Genomic DNA, 14,396 nt, shown 5'->3' with positions numbered 1-14,396 from the left:
CTTGTAGCGATGTCTCTGGTACTTTGTCTCACAGGATCTCCCTTAGGATCTCTTGTAGGGCTGGTTTAGTGGTGACGAATTCCTTCAGTTTTTGTTTGTTTGGGAAGACCTTTATCTCTCCTTCAATTCTAAATGACAGACTTGCTGGATAGAGGATTCTCGGCTGCATATTTTTTTCTGTTCATCACATTGAAGATTTCCTGCCATTCCTTTCTGGCCTGCCAAGTTTCAGTAGAGAGATCGGTCACGAGTCTTAAAGGTCTCCCTTTATATGTTAGTGTACGTTTATCCCTAGCTGCTTTCAGAATTTTCTCTTTATCCTTGTATTTTGCCAGTTTCACTATGATATGTCATGCAGAAGATCGATTCAAGTTACATCTGAAGGGAGTTCTCTGTGCCTCTTGGATTTCAATGCCTTTTTCCTTCCCCAGATCAGGAAAGTTCTCAGCTATTATTTCTTACAGTACACCTTCAGCAACTTTCCCTCTCTCTTCCTCCTCTGGAATACCAATTATGCGTAGATTATTTCTCTTTAGTGCATCACTCAGTTCTCTAATTTTCCCCCATACTCCTGGATTTTCTTATCTCTCTTTTTCTCAGCTTCCTCTTTTTCCATAATTTTATCTTCTAGTTCACTTATTCTCTCCTCTGCCTCTTCAATCCAAGCCGTGGTCATCTCCCATTTTATTTTGCAGTTCATTGATAGCATTTTTTAGCTCCTCCTGACTGTTCCTTAGTCCCTTGATCTCTGTAGCAAGAGATTCTCTGCTGTCCTCTATACTGTTTTCAAGCCCAGCGATTAATTTTATGACTATTATTCTAAATTCACTTTCTGTTATATTGTTTAAATCGTTTTTGATCAGTTCGTTAGCTGTTGTTATTTCCTGGACTTTTTTCTGAGGGGAATTCTTCCGTTTCGTCATTTTGGATAGTCCCTTGAGTGGTTCGGGACTGTGGGGCACTTCCCCTGTGCTGTCTTGAATAACTCGCATTGGTGGGCGGGGCCGCAGTGAGACCTGATGTCTGCCCCCAGCCCACCACTGGGGCCACAGTCAGACTGGTGTGTGCCTTCTCTTCCCCTCTCCTAGGGGCGGGATTCACTGTGGGGTGGCGTGGCCCGTCTGGGCTACTTGCACACTGCCAGGCTTGCGGTGCTGGGGATCTGGTGTATTAGCTGGGGTGGATCGGCAAGGTGCACAGGGGCGGGAGGGGCAGGCTCAGCTCGCTTTTCCTTCGGAGATCCGCTTCGGGAGGGGCCCTGCGGCACTGGAAGGGAGTCAGACCCGCCGGAGGGATGGATCCGCAGAAGCACAGCGTTGGGTGTTTGCGCGGTGCAGGCAACTTCCCTTTGGGATTTTGGCTGGGGGATGGGCGAGGGACATGGCGCTGGCCAGCGCCTTTGTTCCCCACCAAACTGAGCTCTGTCCTCCCGGGGCTCAGCAACTCTCCCTCCCGTTGTCCTCCAGCCCTCCTGTTCTCCGAGCAGAGCTGTTAACTTATAACCTTCCAGGTGTTATGTCCCGCTTGCTGTCCGAACACACTCCGTCCGGCCCCTCCGCTTTTGCCAGCCAGACTCGGGGGCTCTACTTGGCCGGCGGGCTGCCCCTCCGCCCCGGCTCCCTCCCGCCAGTCCGTGTAGCGCTCACCACCTCTCCGCCCTTCCTACCCTCTTCCATGGACCTCTCGTCTGCACTTGGCTCCGGAGACTCCGTTCTACTAGTCTTCTGGTGGTTTTCTGGGTTATTTAGGCAGGTGTAGGTGGAATCTAAGTGATCAGCAGGACGTGATGAGCCCAGCATCCTCTACGCCGCCATCTTTCCTCCAAAAAATGAATTTTTGTGTAAGAAGCTTCATGTCTTTCCTCACTTCCACTCCCCACCAAACTAAGCGCAATGAAGGCTTACTCATCACTGTATCCCCAGCACCTCACACAGAGCTTTGTACATAGTACAGTAAATATTTGCTGAATGAATGAATGAGGGTTCTCTAGGTTTTCTCTTCATTTTCAGTACTATGATTCAAAGATTTCTGAGTAACTGCAGTTGTAGCTGGTATTCTTCATTCTCATTAGCCTGTGTATGCCAAATAAATTTCCCTAAAGCATTACTAACCATCCTGTGATGCCCCAGTACACAGGTATTCGGTAAACATTTGAATGGACAAATAACAGCCAGATCTTCTGACAAGTGTTTCCATGTTCCTCCTCTGCTCAAGAATCTCCAAAAGCTGGGGCGCCTGGGTGGCTCAGTCGGTTGAGCGTCCAACTTCGGCTCAGGTCATGATCTCATGGTTCATGGGGTTCAAGCCCCGCGTCAGGCTCTGTGCTGACAGCTCGGATCCTGGAGCCTACTTTGGATTCTGTGTCTCCCTCTCTCTCCCTGCCCCTCTCCCACTCATGCTCTGTGTCTCTCTCTCTCTCTCTCTCAAAAATAACTAAACATAAAAAAAAAAAAAAAAAAAGAATCTCCAAAAGCTGCAAGTTTAACCTTTACTATCAAAATTGTAACTCCCTTGATGGCAAATAGTATATCTTTTAATAGGAAAAGGTAGTCTAATGTAGCAACTAGAGTTAAGACTCTGTACCTAAATCTGGATCCTAGCTTATGACTTTGGACAAGACAGTTGACTCTCTTAAGCTTCAGATTCCTTATTTGTGCAATGAGAGTTGAATAGTACCCACCTCAAAGGGTATTCCTCATATCCAAAGAAAATGTGCATTGCAGTTAGAAAGGTCTGGATTCAATTATATTCTCTGCTAGAGTTTGTGACTCTGAGCAAGTTACTATATTACTTATATGTCTAACTTGTCAAGGCCTCAGTTTCTTCATCTATATAATGAGAGAAGAATCTCAGGATTGTTTTGATAATTAAATAAGATAAAAATAAAGCTACTGCCTCCAACAAACATTTATTCCCTAGTACTTGCCACTATCTAGGTTCCAGCAAAGCCAGACAAGGTTTCTGTCCTCAGGGAGCTTAAATTTGTAGGTTGTGGGAGGGTATGGAGATAGGCAATAAATAAATAAACATGTAAGTATATAATGTGTCACATGGTAATAGGTGCTATGGAGAAAAAGCAAGGGAAGATGGCTGGAATGTCATCAAAATTCACCCTGGCCCAAACCAGATTTATCTCACATTTGTTCCCTCCAGTGTTTACAGTCCTGGTTAATGACATACCAGTCATCTCACCTAGAAACCACAGAATCGTCAACTCTTTCCTTTCCCTTCCGACTCCAGTTGTTTAAAAAAAAAATCCTGTTGAGGTGCCCGGGTGGCTCAGCTGGTTAAGTGTCCAACTGTTGATTTCAGCTCAGGCCACAATCTCATGGTCGTAAGAGCAAGCACAAGTTGGGCTCTGCACTGAACATGAAGCCTGCTTAAGATTCTCTGCCTCTCTCTTTGCCCCTCCCCACCACATGCACGCACAGGTGTGCTTGCACGCTCACTGTCTCCCTCAAAAAAAAAAAAAAAATCCTGCTGATTGTGTCAATGTTTTTTAACCATCTCCTCCTTACATTTCCACTGCCTACAGGACCTCATAATGCATTCTTGGGCCAATATAACCATCTAGTTTCCCTGTCTCCAGAAGGGACAGTTATAATACTATGTACTTGTGAAGTATGGCCACTGCTCCATGGAACTTAAGGTGTAGATAAAAGGCTGTGGACCACAAGGCCATTCATGCCCCCCCCCACCACACACACAGAAACACCCCAATCCTGCAAGCAGACAGTTTGTTTTTATTGGGTCTCTGGGAATACGGTTAGGGAAACAAGCCACCCAATATAAAATAGCCATATGGTTTCTTCCTGTCATTTACCCCATATTAATGTTCTGCAGAATGCTGAACTGTTTATCTGTCAACTGTTACTATTTGTTTTCATAGCTCTTCCCACCCTCCACTAGTATAAACAGGATTTTTTGTCTTATAAGAAAGGCATGGCATATAGTAGATAATTCATACAGTTATTATATTAATGAATGACTCAGACTTTTCATTAAGACTAATCTTCTGTCCCCCAATATGAATTAGGGAGGTGTTACTGCGAAGCAGCATGAATTAAGAAGTTTGTGAGCTGGTTCTTTAGTTCAGGAAAACCTCACAGAGAAAGAACGTCATCCCATAAAATAGTGAGGAAGGGCAAACAAAGTATAAGGAAGGTTCAGAACCACAAAGCTGAAAAATATAACAGGGTTGTCTAAGTCAAGAAATAAAGCAACTCAGACATTTCCCCATGCTTCCCTCCTACCTTCATTTTTATGTGGAAGGGAACCAATGTAAAACTTGAGTGTAAGTTTTTATGTAGTGCAGAAGACGAGGTTTCTTTAGGAATACCATTGAATCTAATTCTTCCATATCTATGAGACATTTGAGGATGTCATAAAAGATCTCAAAGAGTGGATAGAAGCACCTGGATGGATCAGTCAGTTAAGCCTCCAACTTCGGCTCAGGTCATGATCTCATAGTTCATGAATTCCAGCCCCCCATCGGGCTCTCTGCTGTCAGCGCAAAGTCTGTTTTGGATCCTCTGTCCCCCTCTCTGCCCCTCCCCTGCTCATGCTGTCTCCCTCTCTCAAAAATAAACATTAAAGAGAGAGTGCATAAAAGCACATTCTGGAGCCAGAATATCTGGGTTTGAATGCTGGTTTGGCCATTTATTTGCAGAGTAACCTTGGGCAAGTTACTTAATTTCTGGATATAATAATGAAATACCTATTTTTAAAACATTTTCTTAATGTTTATTTTTGAGAGAGAGACAGACAGACAGTGTGAACAGGAGAGGGGCAGAGAGAGGGAGAGACGTAGAAATGGAAGTGGGCTCCAGGCTCCATGCTGTCAGCACAGAGCCCCATGCAAGGCTCAAACTCACAAACTGTGAGATAATCAACGGCCGAAGTCAGAGGCTTAACTTACTGAGCCACCCAGGCACCCCATGAAATACCTATTTTAAATAGTTTTATGGGAGTGAGGGGGCCTGGGTGGCTTAGTCGGGTAAGCATCCAGTTTCGCCTCAGGTCATGATCTCATGGTTTGTGGGTTCAAGCCCCACATTGGGCCCTGTGCCGACAGCTCAAAGCCTGGAGCCTTCTTCAGATACTGTGTCTCCCTTTTCCCTTTGCCCTTCCCCCCGCTTGTTCGTGCGCACTCTCTCCCTCTCTCTCTCTCTCTGTCTCTCTCAAAAATAAACATTAAAAAAAATAGTCTCATAAGGAACATAATTGTTAAAATATGTAAAGTCCTTAGAACAATGCCATATTTAAGTGCTATGTAAGTATTCAATATTATTGTGCCTTGAACTTGCCAAGTTCAGACTCACATTTAACTATAGGTTTTGTTTTGTTTTGTTTTGTTTTTTGTTTCTTCTTGAAAGAGAGAGCATGCACACACAGGCTCTGGAGAGAGGCAGAGGGAGAGAGAGAATCCCAAGCAGGCTCCACAGTCAGCACAGAGCCCAACATGGGGCTTGATCCCACAACCCTGAGATCATGACCTGAGCTGGAATCAAGAGTCAGACGCTCAACCGACTAAGCCACCCAGGCGCCCCTATAAGTTTTTTTCAAAGAACTTTTCTTACAGTGAGATTACTGTGGTTAAGGCAAAGTATCCTTTAGTTGGTTTTTGAGAAGGTTGAAAGCCAAGCAATTTATGTAGTTTCTTAAATGTAATATGAATTATCTATGTGAGACATATGCTGATACTCTCTGTTCCAATTGTGTGATTATCTTCCATTTAATTTTCAGGAGAATCCTCATTGACACTGGAGAACCAGCAATTCCAGAATATATCAACTGTTTAAAGCAGGCTCTGACTGAATTTAATACAACAATCCAGGAAATCGTAGTGACTCACTGGCACCGTGATCATACCGGGGGCATAGGAGATATTTGTAAAAGCATCAGTAATGGTAAACAGAAAGCATTAATTGAGCTCATTGAGGAAAAGTACGTTTTCAGAATAATTTATTTCAGTTACACAACTATGTAAGCTAGTTGGTCATTTACTGAATACCTTATATATTTATGTCATACTTTTAGAAGTTAATATACTTTAATACTGCCCCAATGTTAAGAGGAGAGGGAAAGTCCTGTTTTCTACTTCAGATCTCTTATCCCGCTTATTTTTCCCCTTTGCCCAGTGATGAAGGTCGGTTTTAATTTTGTCTGTGTGACAGTTAGTACTTCAGATCCAATAACTAACCAGTGTTGAGCATTTACTGTGTGCCAGGCACTGTGCTAAACGCGTTACAGGCAGCTGCTGTTTTTGTCCACATTCTAAACCTGGTCTCAGGTCCTCCGTAACTTTAAGGCACTTACTGCAGTACACTGAAATGCTGGTAAAAGATCATTGCACTGATAATTCTCTGTACCTGAAACCCATTCAGAACTGACACTTTACTGTTTCTCTCTTTATTCCCCCATCTCGCCATCACACACAGATTCATTCATTCCTTCCTTTAACAAATATCCAAGCGACCACATATCCAGACACTGTTCTTGGCACAAGGGATATAGCAGTGAACACCACAAAGGCTCTGCTGTCCTGAAGCCTGCATTCTAGTAGGGAAGGTAAATGATAAATACATAATAAGTCAGATGGCGATAGGTGCCATGAAGAAAAAAATAAAGCTAAGTAAAGTAAAAGGGGAAAGAAGCCAAAGTGGCGGAAGGGCAGTGGTTTGTATCAAGAGTGGACAGGGAGGGGGAGTAAGCTATACAGTATGGCTGGCTGGCTGGCGTGTCTGAACAGACAAGAAGGCATTGCAAGAGCAGAGATACTGGAATTGGGGTGTGCTTGGCAAGTTCAAGACACATGAAGGACAGAAGGTCAGGAGCATTCATTCACAAAAGGAATGCACATCTGCATTCAACTCATGTTTTAAATATTTTTAAGTGTCGTCTTTTTTGGGCTTGAGATTACATTTGGGACACCAAGATATTTTCAGCCAGAGCACCCAATATCACCAGGCCCATTATTAAAAAACGCTCCAACCTTTGTTACCTTCTTAGCTCTTTTTTTTTTTCCTGATGTTTTATTATTTATTTTTGAGAGAGAGAGACAGAGTGTGAGTGGGGGAGGAGCAGAGAGAGAAGGAGACACAGAATCCAAAGCAGGTTCCAGGCTCTGAGCTGTCAGCACAGAGCCCCATGCGGGGCTTAAACTAACAGTGAGATCATGACCTGAGCCAAAGTCGGACACTTAACTGACTGAGCCACACAGTCTCCCCCTCTTACCTCCTTTCTTACAATCCTAGAGGACCGTATGCCATAGGAAATCATTATCTTTCAGTGTCACTTTTCCTCACCTTTCTCTTATCTATCTACCAATTAAATTTTGTGAATTAAAAATCAATGCTGAAGGTTCTTGACTAGCTTTGGCCAACTCTTTTAGCATGAGGGTCAGTTTGAAATTTTTTAATGTTTATGGCCTACTGTTTCATAAATCAACTTCATTGAACTTGAATTTATATACATAAAGTGTACCCATTTTAAAAGTATAGTTTGATAAACACCTTTGTGACCAATCCAGTCAAGATAAAGAACACTCTCATGCCCCTAAAGAGAGGTCCCCTGGTGCCTCTCTGCAGTGATTCTCCCTCCAGCAGCCACTAATCTGCTTTATTTCACTATAGATTAGTTTTGCCTGTTTAAAATGTCACATAATGGGGGGTGCCTGGGTGGCTCAGTCTGTTGAGTGTCTGACTTTGGCTCAGGTCATGATCTCGTAGTTCGCAAGTTCAAGACCCACATCGGGCTTGCTGCTGTCAGCGTAGACCCGCTTTGGATCCTCTGTCCTCCTCTCTCTGCCCTCCCCTGCTTTTGCTCTCTCTCTCTCTCTCTCTCAAAAATAAATAAGCATTAAAAAAATGTTTTTAATAAATAAAATGTCACATGATAGAAGCATACAGAATCACTCTCTGGCTTCTTTCACACAGCGTCTTGTTTTTGAGATTCACCTAGGTTTCATATATCAGTAGTTTGTTCCTTATTGCCTAGTGGTAATCCATGGTGGGACTATACCATGATTTGTTTATCCATTCACCTGCCAATGGACATTTGACCTATTTCTTTAAATTAAAAATTAAAAGTTTTGGGTTCCATATAAAATAATGAATATTTGTATAATAGATTACCTATTAGGTTGATTTAAAGAAAATTGAGAAGGGGCACCTGGGTGGCTCAGTCAGTTACGCATCAGACTCTTGATCTCAGCTCAGGTCATGATGTCAGGGTCGTGAGTTCAAGCCCCAAAATAAAGAAAAAAATTTGACACTGCTCTATAGCCACTAAAATTTTAATATTTTGAGAAGTAACTTGTTGACTTTCATTCTGAACTTTATTGAAGCTAGACCAACTGTATACAGACCTTGAGTTGCTCAGCACTAAAATCATACAGAGCTACCTTTCAGAATCTCCCCGCAAGAGTCCCATGTATTTCTTCATTCTCTAAATCCTTAATTACTGGCATTCTTGTTCCATTTTATTTTATTACTTTCTTTGCTCCATATCATTTTACTATTTTTGTAAACTATCAGATGGCAGAAATTTTTCAACTGCTTTATGATGCTAACAACCTGTGGTTTTACAGGCCACACCTAAATTATGAATGCCATTTATAAGACTTATGTGACCAGGTGCCTGGGTGGCTCAGTTGGTTAAATGTCTTACTTCGGCTTAGGTCATGATCTCATGTGGGTTTGTGGGTTTGAGCCCCACATCAGGCTCTGGGCTGACAGTTTGGAGCCTGGAGCCTGCTTTGGATTCTGTGTCTCTCTTTCTCTCTGCCCCTCCCCTGCTTGCTCTCTCTCTCAAAAATAAACATTTAAAAATTTTAAGAAAAAAAAAAAGACTTCTGTGAGAAGATACAGTAACTTCAAAGCATCCTGCTTTCAAACATTTAATATACAATCAGTGTATAATTTAGGAATTCCCAGTAGCTGGCAGGAAACCAGAATTTTACTAGACATGAGAACTATATAGCCCCAGGCTGCCCCAATATTTTGGTTTATTTTTAAGTAAATCTTACAAAATATATTTTGTAATCTGATAGCTGTTATTTTGCAGCTAAAGCTGGGTCTTTGCCGTTTCTTTCCCATCCCAGTCTTAAGAGTCAAATGTTTGCTTCTATGCCATTCAATTAGAATGTATTCTCATTGGAAGGTATTATAAACAATATGACTTGTATCAGCTTCAGTAATTAGCATTAACAATGATGTTATAAACCATTATTCAAACCTTAACAAATGACTGAGGGTTTCCCCCTGTTAAAATAATTACATGATTGAGACAGAAAGTAGGTAAGTGGTTGCCAGGGGCTGGAAGAAGGAGAGAATAGGGAGTGACTACAGTTGGGTAAAGGGTTTCTTTGAGGGATTTTGAAAACATTACAAAATTAGATAGTGGAGATAGTTATACAGCTCTTTGGATGTACTTTTTTTTTTTTTTTTAGTTTATTTGAGCGAGAGGGAGAGAGAAAGAATCCTAAGCAGGCTCCGCACTATCAGTGCAGAACCAGATGCGGGGCTCAAAGCCACCAACTGTGTGAGATCATGACCTGAACTGAAACCAAGAGTCAGATGCTTAACCAACTTAGCCACCCAGGCAACCCTGGATATACTTTAAGGACACTGAACTATACACTTTAAAAGGATGAATTTTGTACTATTGAATTATCTGTCAATAAGCTTTTATTAAATACAATTATTATTATATGATTGCTTTCAGCATGCCCTTCTCCATCCTGCCTATATAGGTTGTTAATTTGAGGAGGACATGTGTTTTCATATTTGCACATAACTTTAAAAACTAACACAAAGTTATTGTATGGCATTTGTTTTATAATTTTGAGATAACGGTGAGTTTTTTGGAAAGATTGTGTACCAAAGGTCTCATAACCAGAAGAAATGTAATACCTCTACTTCTCTACTGAAAGACAAAATTATACAGATTAAAAATAAACACATACCAAAAAACCTCCCCATCTCACTCCAGAATGAAGACAGCCTTATTATGTAATGCCAGTTCCCAGAATAGCATATTATTTTTTGCTTCAGCCTCCAAGATACAAAATAGTGGAGTTTGGGGCTGGAGAGGGAAGATCTGGTCCCAGTTGTTTTATTTTTATTACATTTGCAGTATTTCTATCTCTTTTCTCTTCCATTCTAGCCTGATTTCTGTGCCTTGTCAGTGTTTCCCTGAATGTCTTCTTCTCCATGTTGTCCACTGCTGTCACCTTAGTTCTGACACCTAGTCATCCCCTCCTGGTCTTTCTGATCTCTTCCCCTCCATTGTCCCACCTAGAGCTGCCATATTGATCAACGGGTTAACATTATTTCATTTTCTTTCCAAAGAGTGTACAGTGGCCACATACGGTAAAGTTTAAATTCCTCTATTCTGTGAAAGGCAATATAAGGCCCTCCATGGTCTGAGCGCATCTAATCCCACTTGATCTCCGCTTCTCAGCCAGTGTTTTGCATTAGACAGGTTGGTAGACTCACGTGGTCATCTCTGTGCTTTTCCAGATGCTGTTCCCCTTATCTATAAGTCCTTCTCAGTACCTTTTCCCAAATTACTCATCCTTTACGCCATGCTTCAAGTTATATCAAGTCTATGAATTTTTTTCTTAATTGTTTCTTCTTTCTCTTAACTAGCATTGCATTTATGAGCTGAATTGTCCACGTAGTATTCATTAAATGAGACCAAGGATAGTTCTTTAATTATTTCTGGTTTGTAAATTTTATGTCCCCAACTGTGACAGTTTTTAAGCATCTGGATGTCATGGTGCTTCTATTCACTATGTGTAGTATACCGGTTAGATAATTCACACTCAGCTATTGATTGGTTAATTGATTTTCTTAACGTCAGTGAGAGGTCTAGTATGGGTTAAATTTATTTTAACAATTTCATATCTTAGCCCCGGGTTTGAGGCTTCCGTTCAACATTCACAGAAAGAACACTGTGCTCTCATCCTTTTATTATTAAGTACTGCCATGATGCCATGACTTCTTCTACTCTATGTTAAGACCTAGATAGAAAGAAAATTCTCAGGTACTGTATTACTGCCTCTTCAACACCCATCTTGATAGCAAAACTAGCTGAGATTATGAAGAACTACTTTCAAACTTTTGTATAAAATAAGGGTGACTAGAAAATCTCAAGGGCGTTTATGTAGACCTAGAAGCACATGAAAGAATAAAGAGCTCTTTTGTTGGGATAGAAAAAATACTATTCCAGAGATAACGCTGCTATAACCCATCCCATTTCCTCTTGTCTCTCTGTTAATGTTAGTATTTTTTGCCGTCATGCACAGTGTTAGCTCTATGAAAGCTGATCTCTTAAAAGGGTGAATTGTCATTGAAAGTATGACTTAATCTATTTTACATGTTTTGTTACTAGACACTGCATATTGCATTAAAAAACTCCCACGGAACCCTCCAAGAGAAGAAATTATAGGAGATGGAAAGCAACAATATGTTTATCTGCAAGATGGAGACATGATTAAAACTGAGGGTGCCACTCTCAGGTCAGTAAACATCCTTTAGCCAGGGAAGGGGGGAGGAGGTGATGTATGTCTTATAAAAAGTAAATAGGGGAAGATTTCTGCATATTTGCTTATAAGAGTGAAGAGTATCTCGAGAAGGATATAAAAGATCTGATAACATTGGTTACTCTGGGAAGAAAAACCAGTTGCTTGAGAAATAGGGGAAGAGACTTTTCACTCTATCTACCCTTTTAAAACTAATTTGTTTGAATTATAGGATTACCGTTTTTTAATAAAATTTAAATTAAAAAAACAGATCAGCATTTCCTGCCAGGGTGGTTTAGAGCTCTCAGTCAAATTAAGGACCTTCTCATGCTGTCAGTTCCAAAAGATGATCCGTACCTAAAGTAAATACATTTTAGGCCAGACCCATAATCTCCCATAACCTAAGTGAGATTGAGGAGTTGTTTCAAACTCAGTAGTTTAAAAACCGAACTACTGATGGTTCTCCTCTGTCCCCCATGATCGACTTGCTTTCCGACTTCAGAACACCTATTGCTCTCAGCACATAAGATTTTAATTTTTCTTCTAAGATGAAAGCTGGCTCTACTTCACCTTTATCGCTCCCCCTTTCCCCACCCACCACATCTAATGAGGTTAGTTTTTACCTTAAAAATATTTGTCTATTCTGTCCCCTTTTCTTCATGTCCACCACCACTGCTTCTTGCTTAATATTTCTGTCTCCAGGCTCCCCTTTTCAATCTACCCTTCACACCCCATGTCACTTGAAACCTTGAATAACTCTCACTGCATACAAAATCATGTTTATTCTCCTTACCATGTCACTGTCTGGCCCCAAACCACTTTCCTGGCCTGAGTTCTACCATTTCCTTGTAAACACAATTAACCGTATCCAAATATTCCAACTTCAGTTCACATGTTACTTACCCAGGCAGAATTAACTGCTCCTTCCTCTAACTTTCATATAACTTGTATTTTATTATAGTAATTATTGAGTTGTATTGTAATTTTTGTGTGTGTGAGTAGGTATTTCCTTAAACGGTAATAAACCCCTTAGGTTCACAGTGTTAATGACAGTTGCTGTAGTAAACCAATCCCAAAATGTATGATGGTTCATACATGAATTAAGTTTTCTTCCCAGTCACATAAAGTCCACAAAAGCTTCCTGATCATCCAGTGCCCCCCGCCCCTGCAAATAATGTTTCGGATACCTTTCATCTTACGACTCCACCATCCTCAGTAGTTGGTTTTCAAGGTCACCTTGTTCACCTCAGTCAATCCATTGGGTTGTAGAGAAGGAGCATGGAAGGGATCTTTCATGGGAGGCTTTCACAAACCAGACCTTTTGTTACATTGGCTGTAAATTCAGTCGTGGTGGGCCACTGCTGACTGCAGGGAGGCTGGAAAAATGGAGTTTAAATTCATGCCCAGGAAAAAGAAGAAAGGTTTGATGATAAGCTGGCTGTTCTCTGACACAAGGCAGATACCAGATTCATCTTCAGATCCTCAGTCCCTGGCACATAGAAGGCACGGAATATTTACCAACACAGAGTAAATATCTAAAAGAGGGAAATAGATGAACAGATGAATGAGAAAGAGAAGATGAAGAACTGGGTATCCGTGCCCTCTTTCAAACCAGTGTTCCCTTTTTTCCTACTATGCCATTGATTTATAAATTTAATGCATAAACCATAAATTTATGGGCAATTTTCTAAAAATGCTCTTGGTGGAAATACGGTAGTATCTCCTATAATTTGTTCATGATACCTAAGGATAATAAACATTACATTACTACTTCTTCAGGGAGTATTCTCAACAATGATGAATTTCCCCCATCACACAGTAAGGGTCTGTCTCAAAGGCTTGGGAACCATGGTACTGGTTTATTGGTTATTACAGAATCATGGATATTAGATTTATACCTAATTTGCAGATTGAGAACATTTGGTCCCAGGTAATTAATTACCACCCATCTGCCATGAACAGACCATATCTTTTTAAGCTTTTTATTAAAGTATACAAAAAGAAAAGTGTACATATCATCAGTGTGCAACATGGTGAATTATTACAAACTGGACAAACCATGTGAGCAGCACTGGATCAAGTGATGACAGTATCAGTGCCCTAAAGCCTCTCATGTGCATGCTTCGTGTCACTGCCTCCCCCTCACTTGAATGTGATCTTAGATTCATGGGGTGAATTGATGCCAAAGCCCTCGATATTATCTGAATTGCATTTAATTTTTCACTGAATTCTGATTAAGATGAATTATGGGAATCTATTTTAAGATTTGGGAGGTAAATGAAAAGAATCAAAAAAAGTAGACACACTCTTTAAAAATGACTTAGTAAATAACCTTTTCACAAAAATCTAATTATACTAGAGTTTGATTTTCTTTTTTTTTTTTAATGTTTATTTATTTTTGAGAGAGAGAGAGGCAGAGCACAAGTGGGGAAGGAGCAGAGAGAGGGAGACACAGAATCGGAAGCAGGCTCCAGGCTCTGAGCTGTCAGCACAGAGCCTGACGTGGGGCTCGAACTCACAGACTGTGAGATCATGACCTGAGCTGAAGTCGGACGCTCAACCGACTGAGCCACCCAGGCACCCCAAATTATACTAGAATTTGAATAAAACATTTAGTTTACTGATGACATGGTTTCCAATTTCCATTTTTAATAAAGTTAGTAAAACCCAGTTGTTTTAAATGTTAACGAGAAGATTCGTTAAGCAAAAGTTCCATAAACAGAAGATTAAAATCTACTTAAGTCCTCAAGTACTTCATGTCCAGTTGATGTGGTCTACTTGCCAATTTGGGGGGGAGAAATAAAATAGAGATAGAGACAATACCCACCAAGAACCCTTTAGTGAAAAAGAAGAAAGCAGGTGTTTCAGT

The 14,396-nt window shown here is 41.0% G+C and overlaps 1 protein-coding gene across 1 annotated transcript in view; it reads left to right on the top strand.

The window, feature by feature from the left end:
- LACTB2 (lactamase beta 2) overlaps positions 1-14,396 on the top strand; it is a 32,242-nt gene that overhangs the window by 7,074 nt on the left and 10,772 nt on the right. Inside the window, exons 2-3 of the mRNA XM_042924423.1 lie at positions 5,746-5,909; positions 11,398-11,524. Coding sequence (XP_042780357.1) covers positions 5,746-5,909; positions 11,398-11,524 — 291 coding nt within the window. The remainder of the gene's footprint in view (positions 1-5,745; positions 5,910-11,397; positions 11,525-14,396) is intronic.

The sequence above is a fragment of the Panthera leo genome, chromosome F2 (assembly GCF_018350215.1).
Source record: "Panthera leo isolate Ple1 chromosome F2, P.leo_Ple1_pat1.1, whole genome shotgun sequence".
In the NCBI taxonomy this organism is placed as follows: Eukaryota; Metazoa; Chordata; class Mammalia; order Carnivora; family Felidae; genus Panthera; species Panthera leo.
This window is presented reverse-complemented; position numbering and strand designations above follow the sequence as displayed.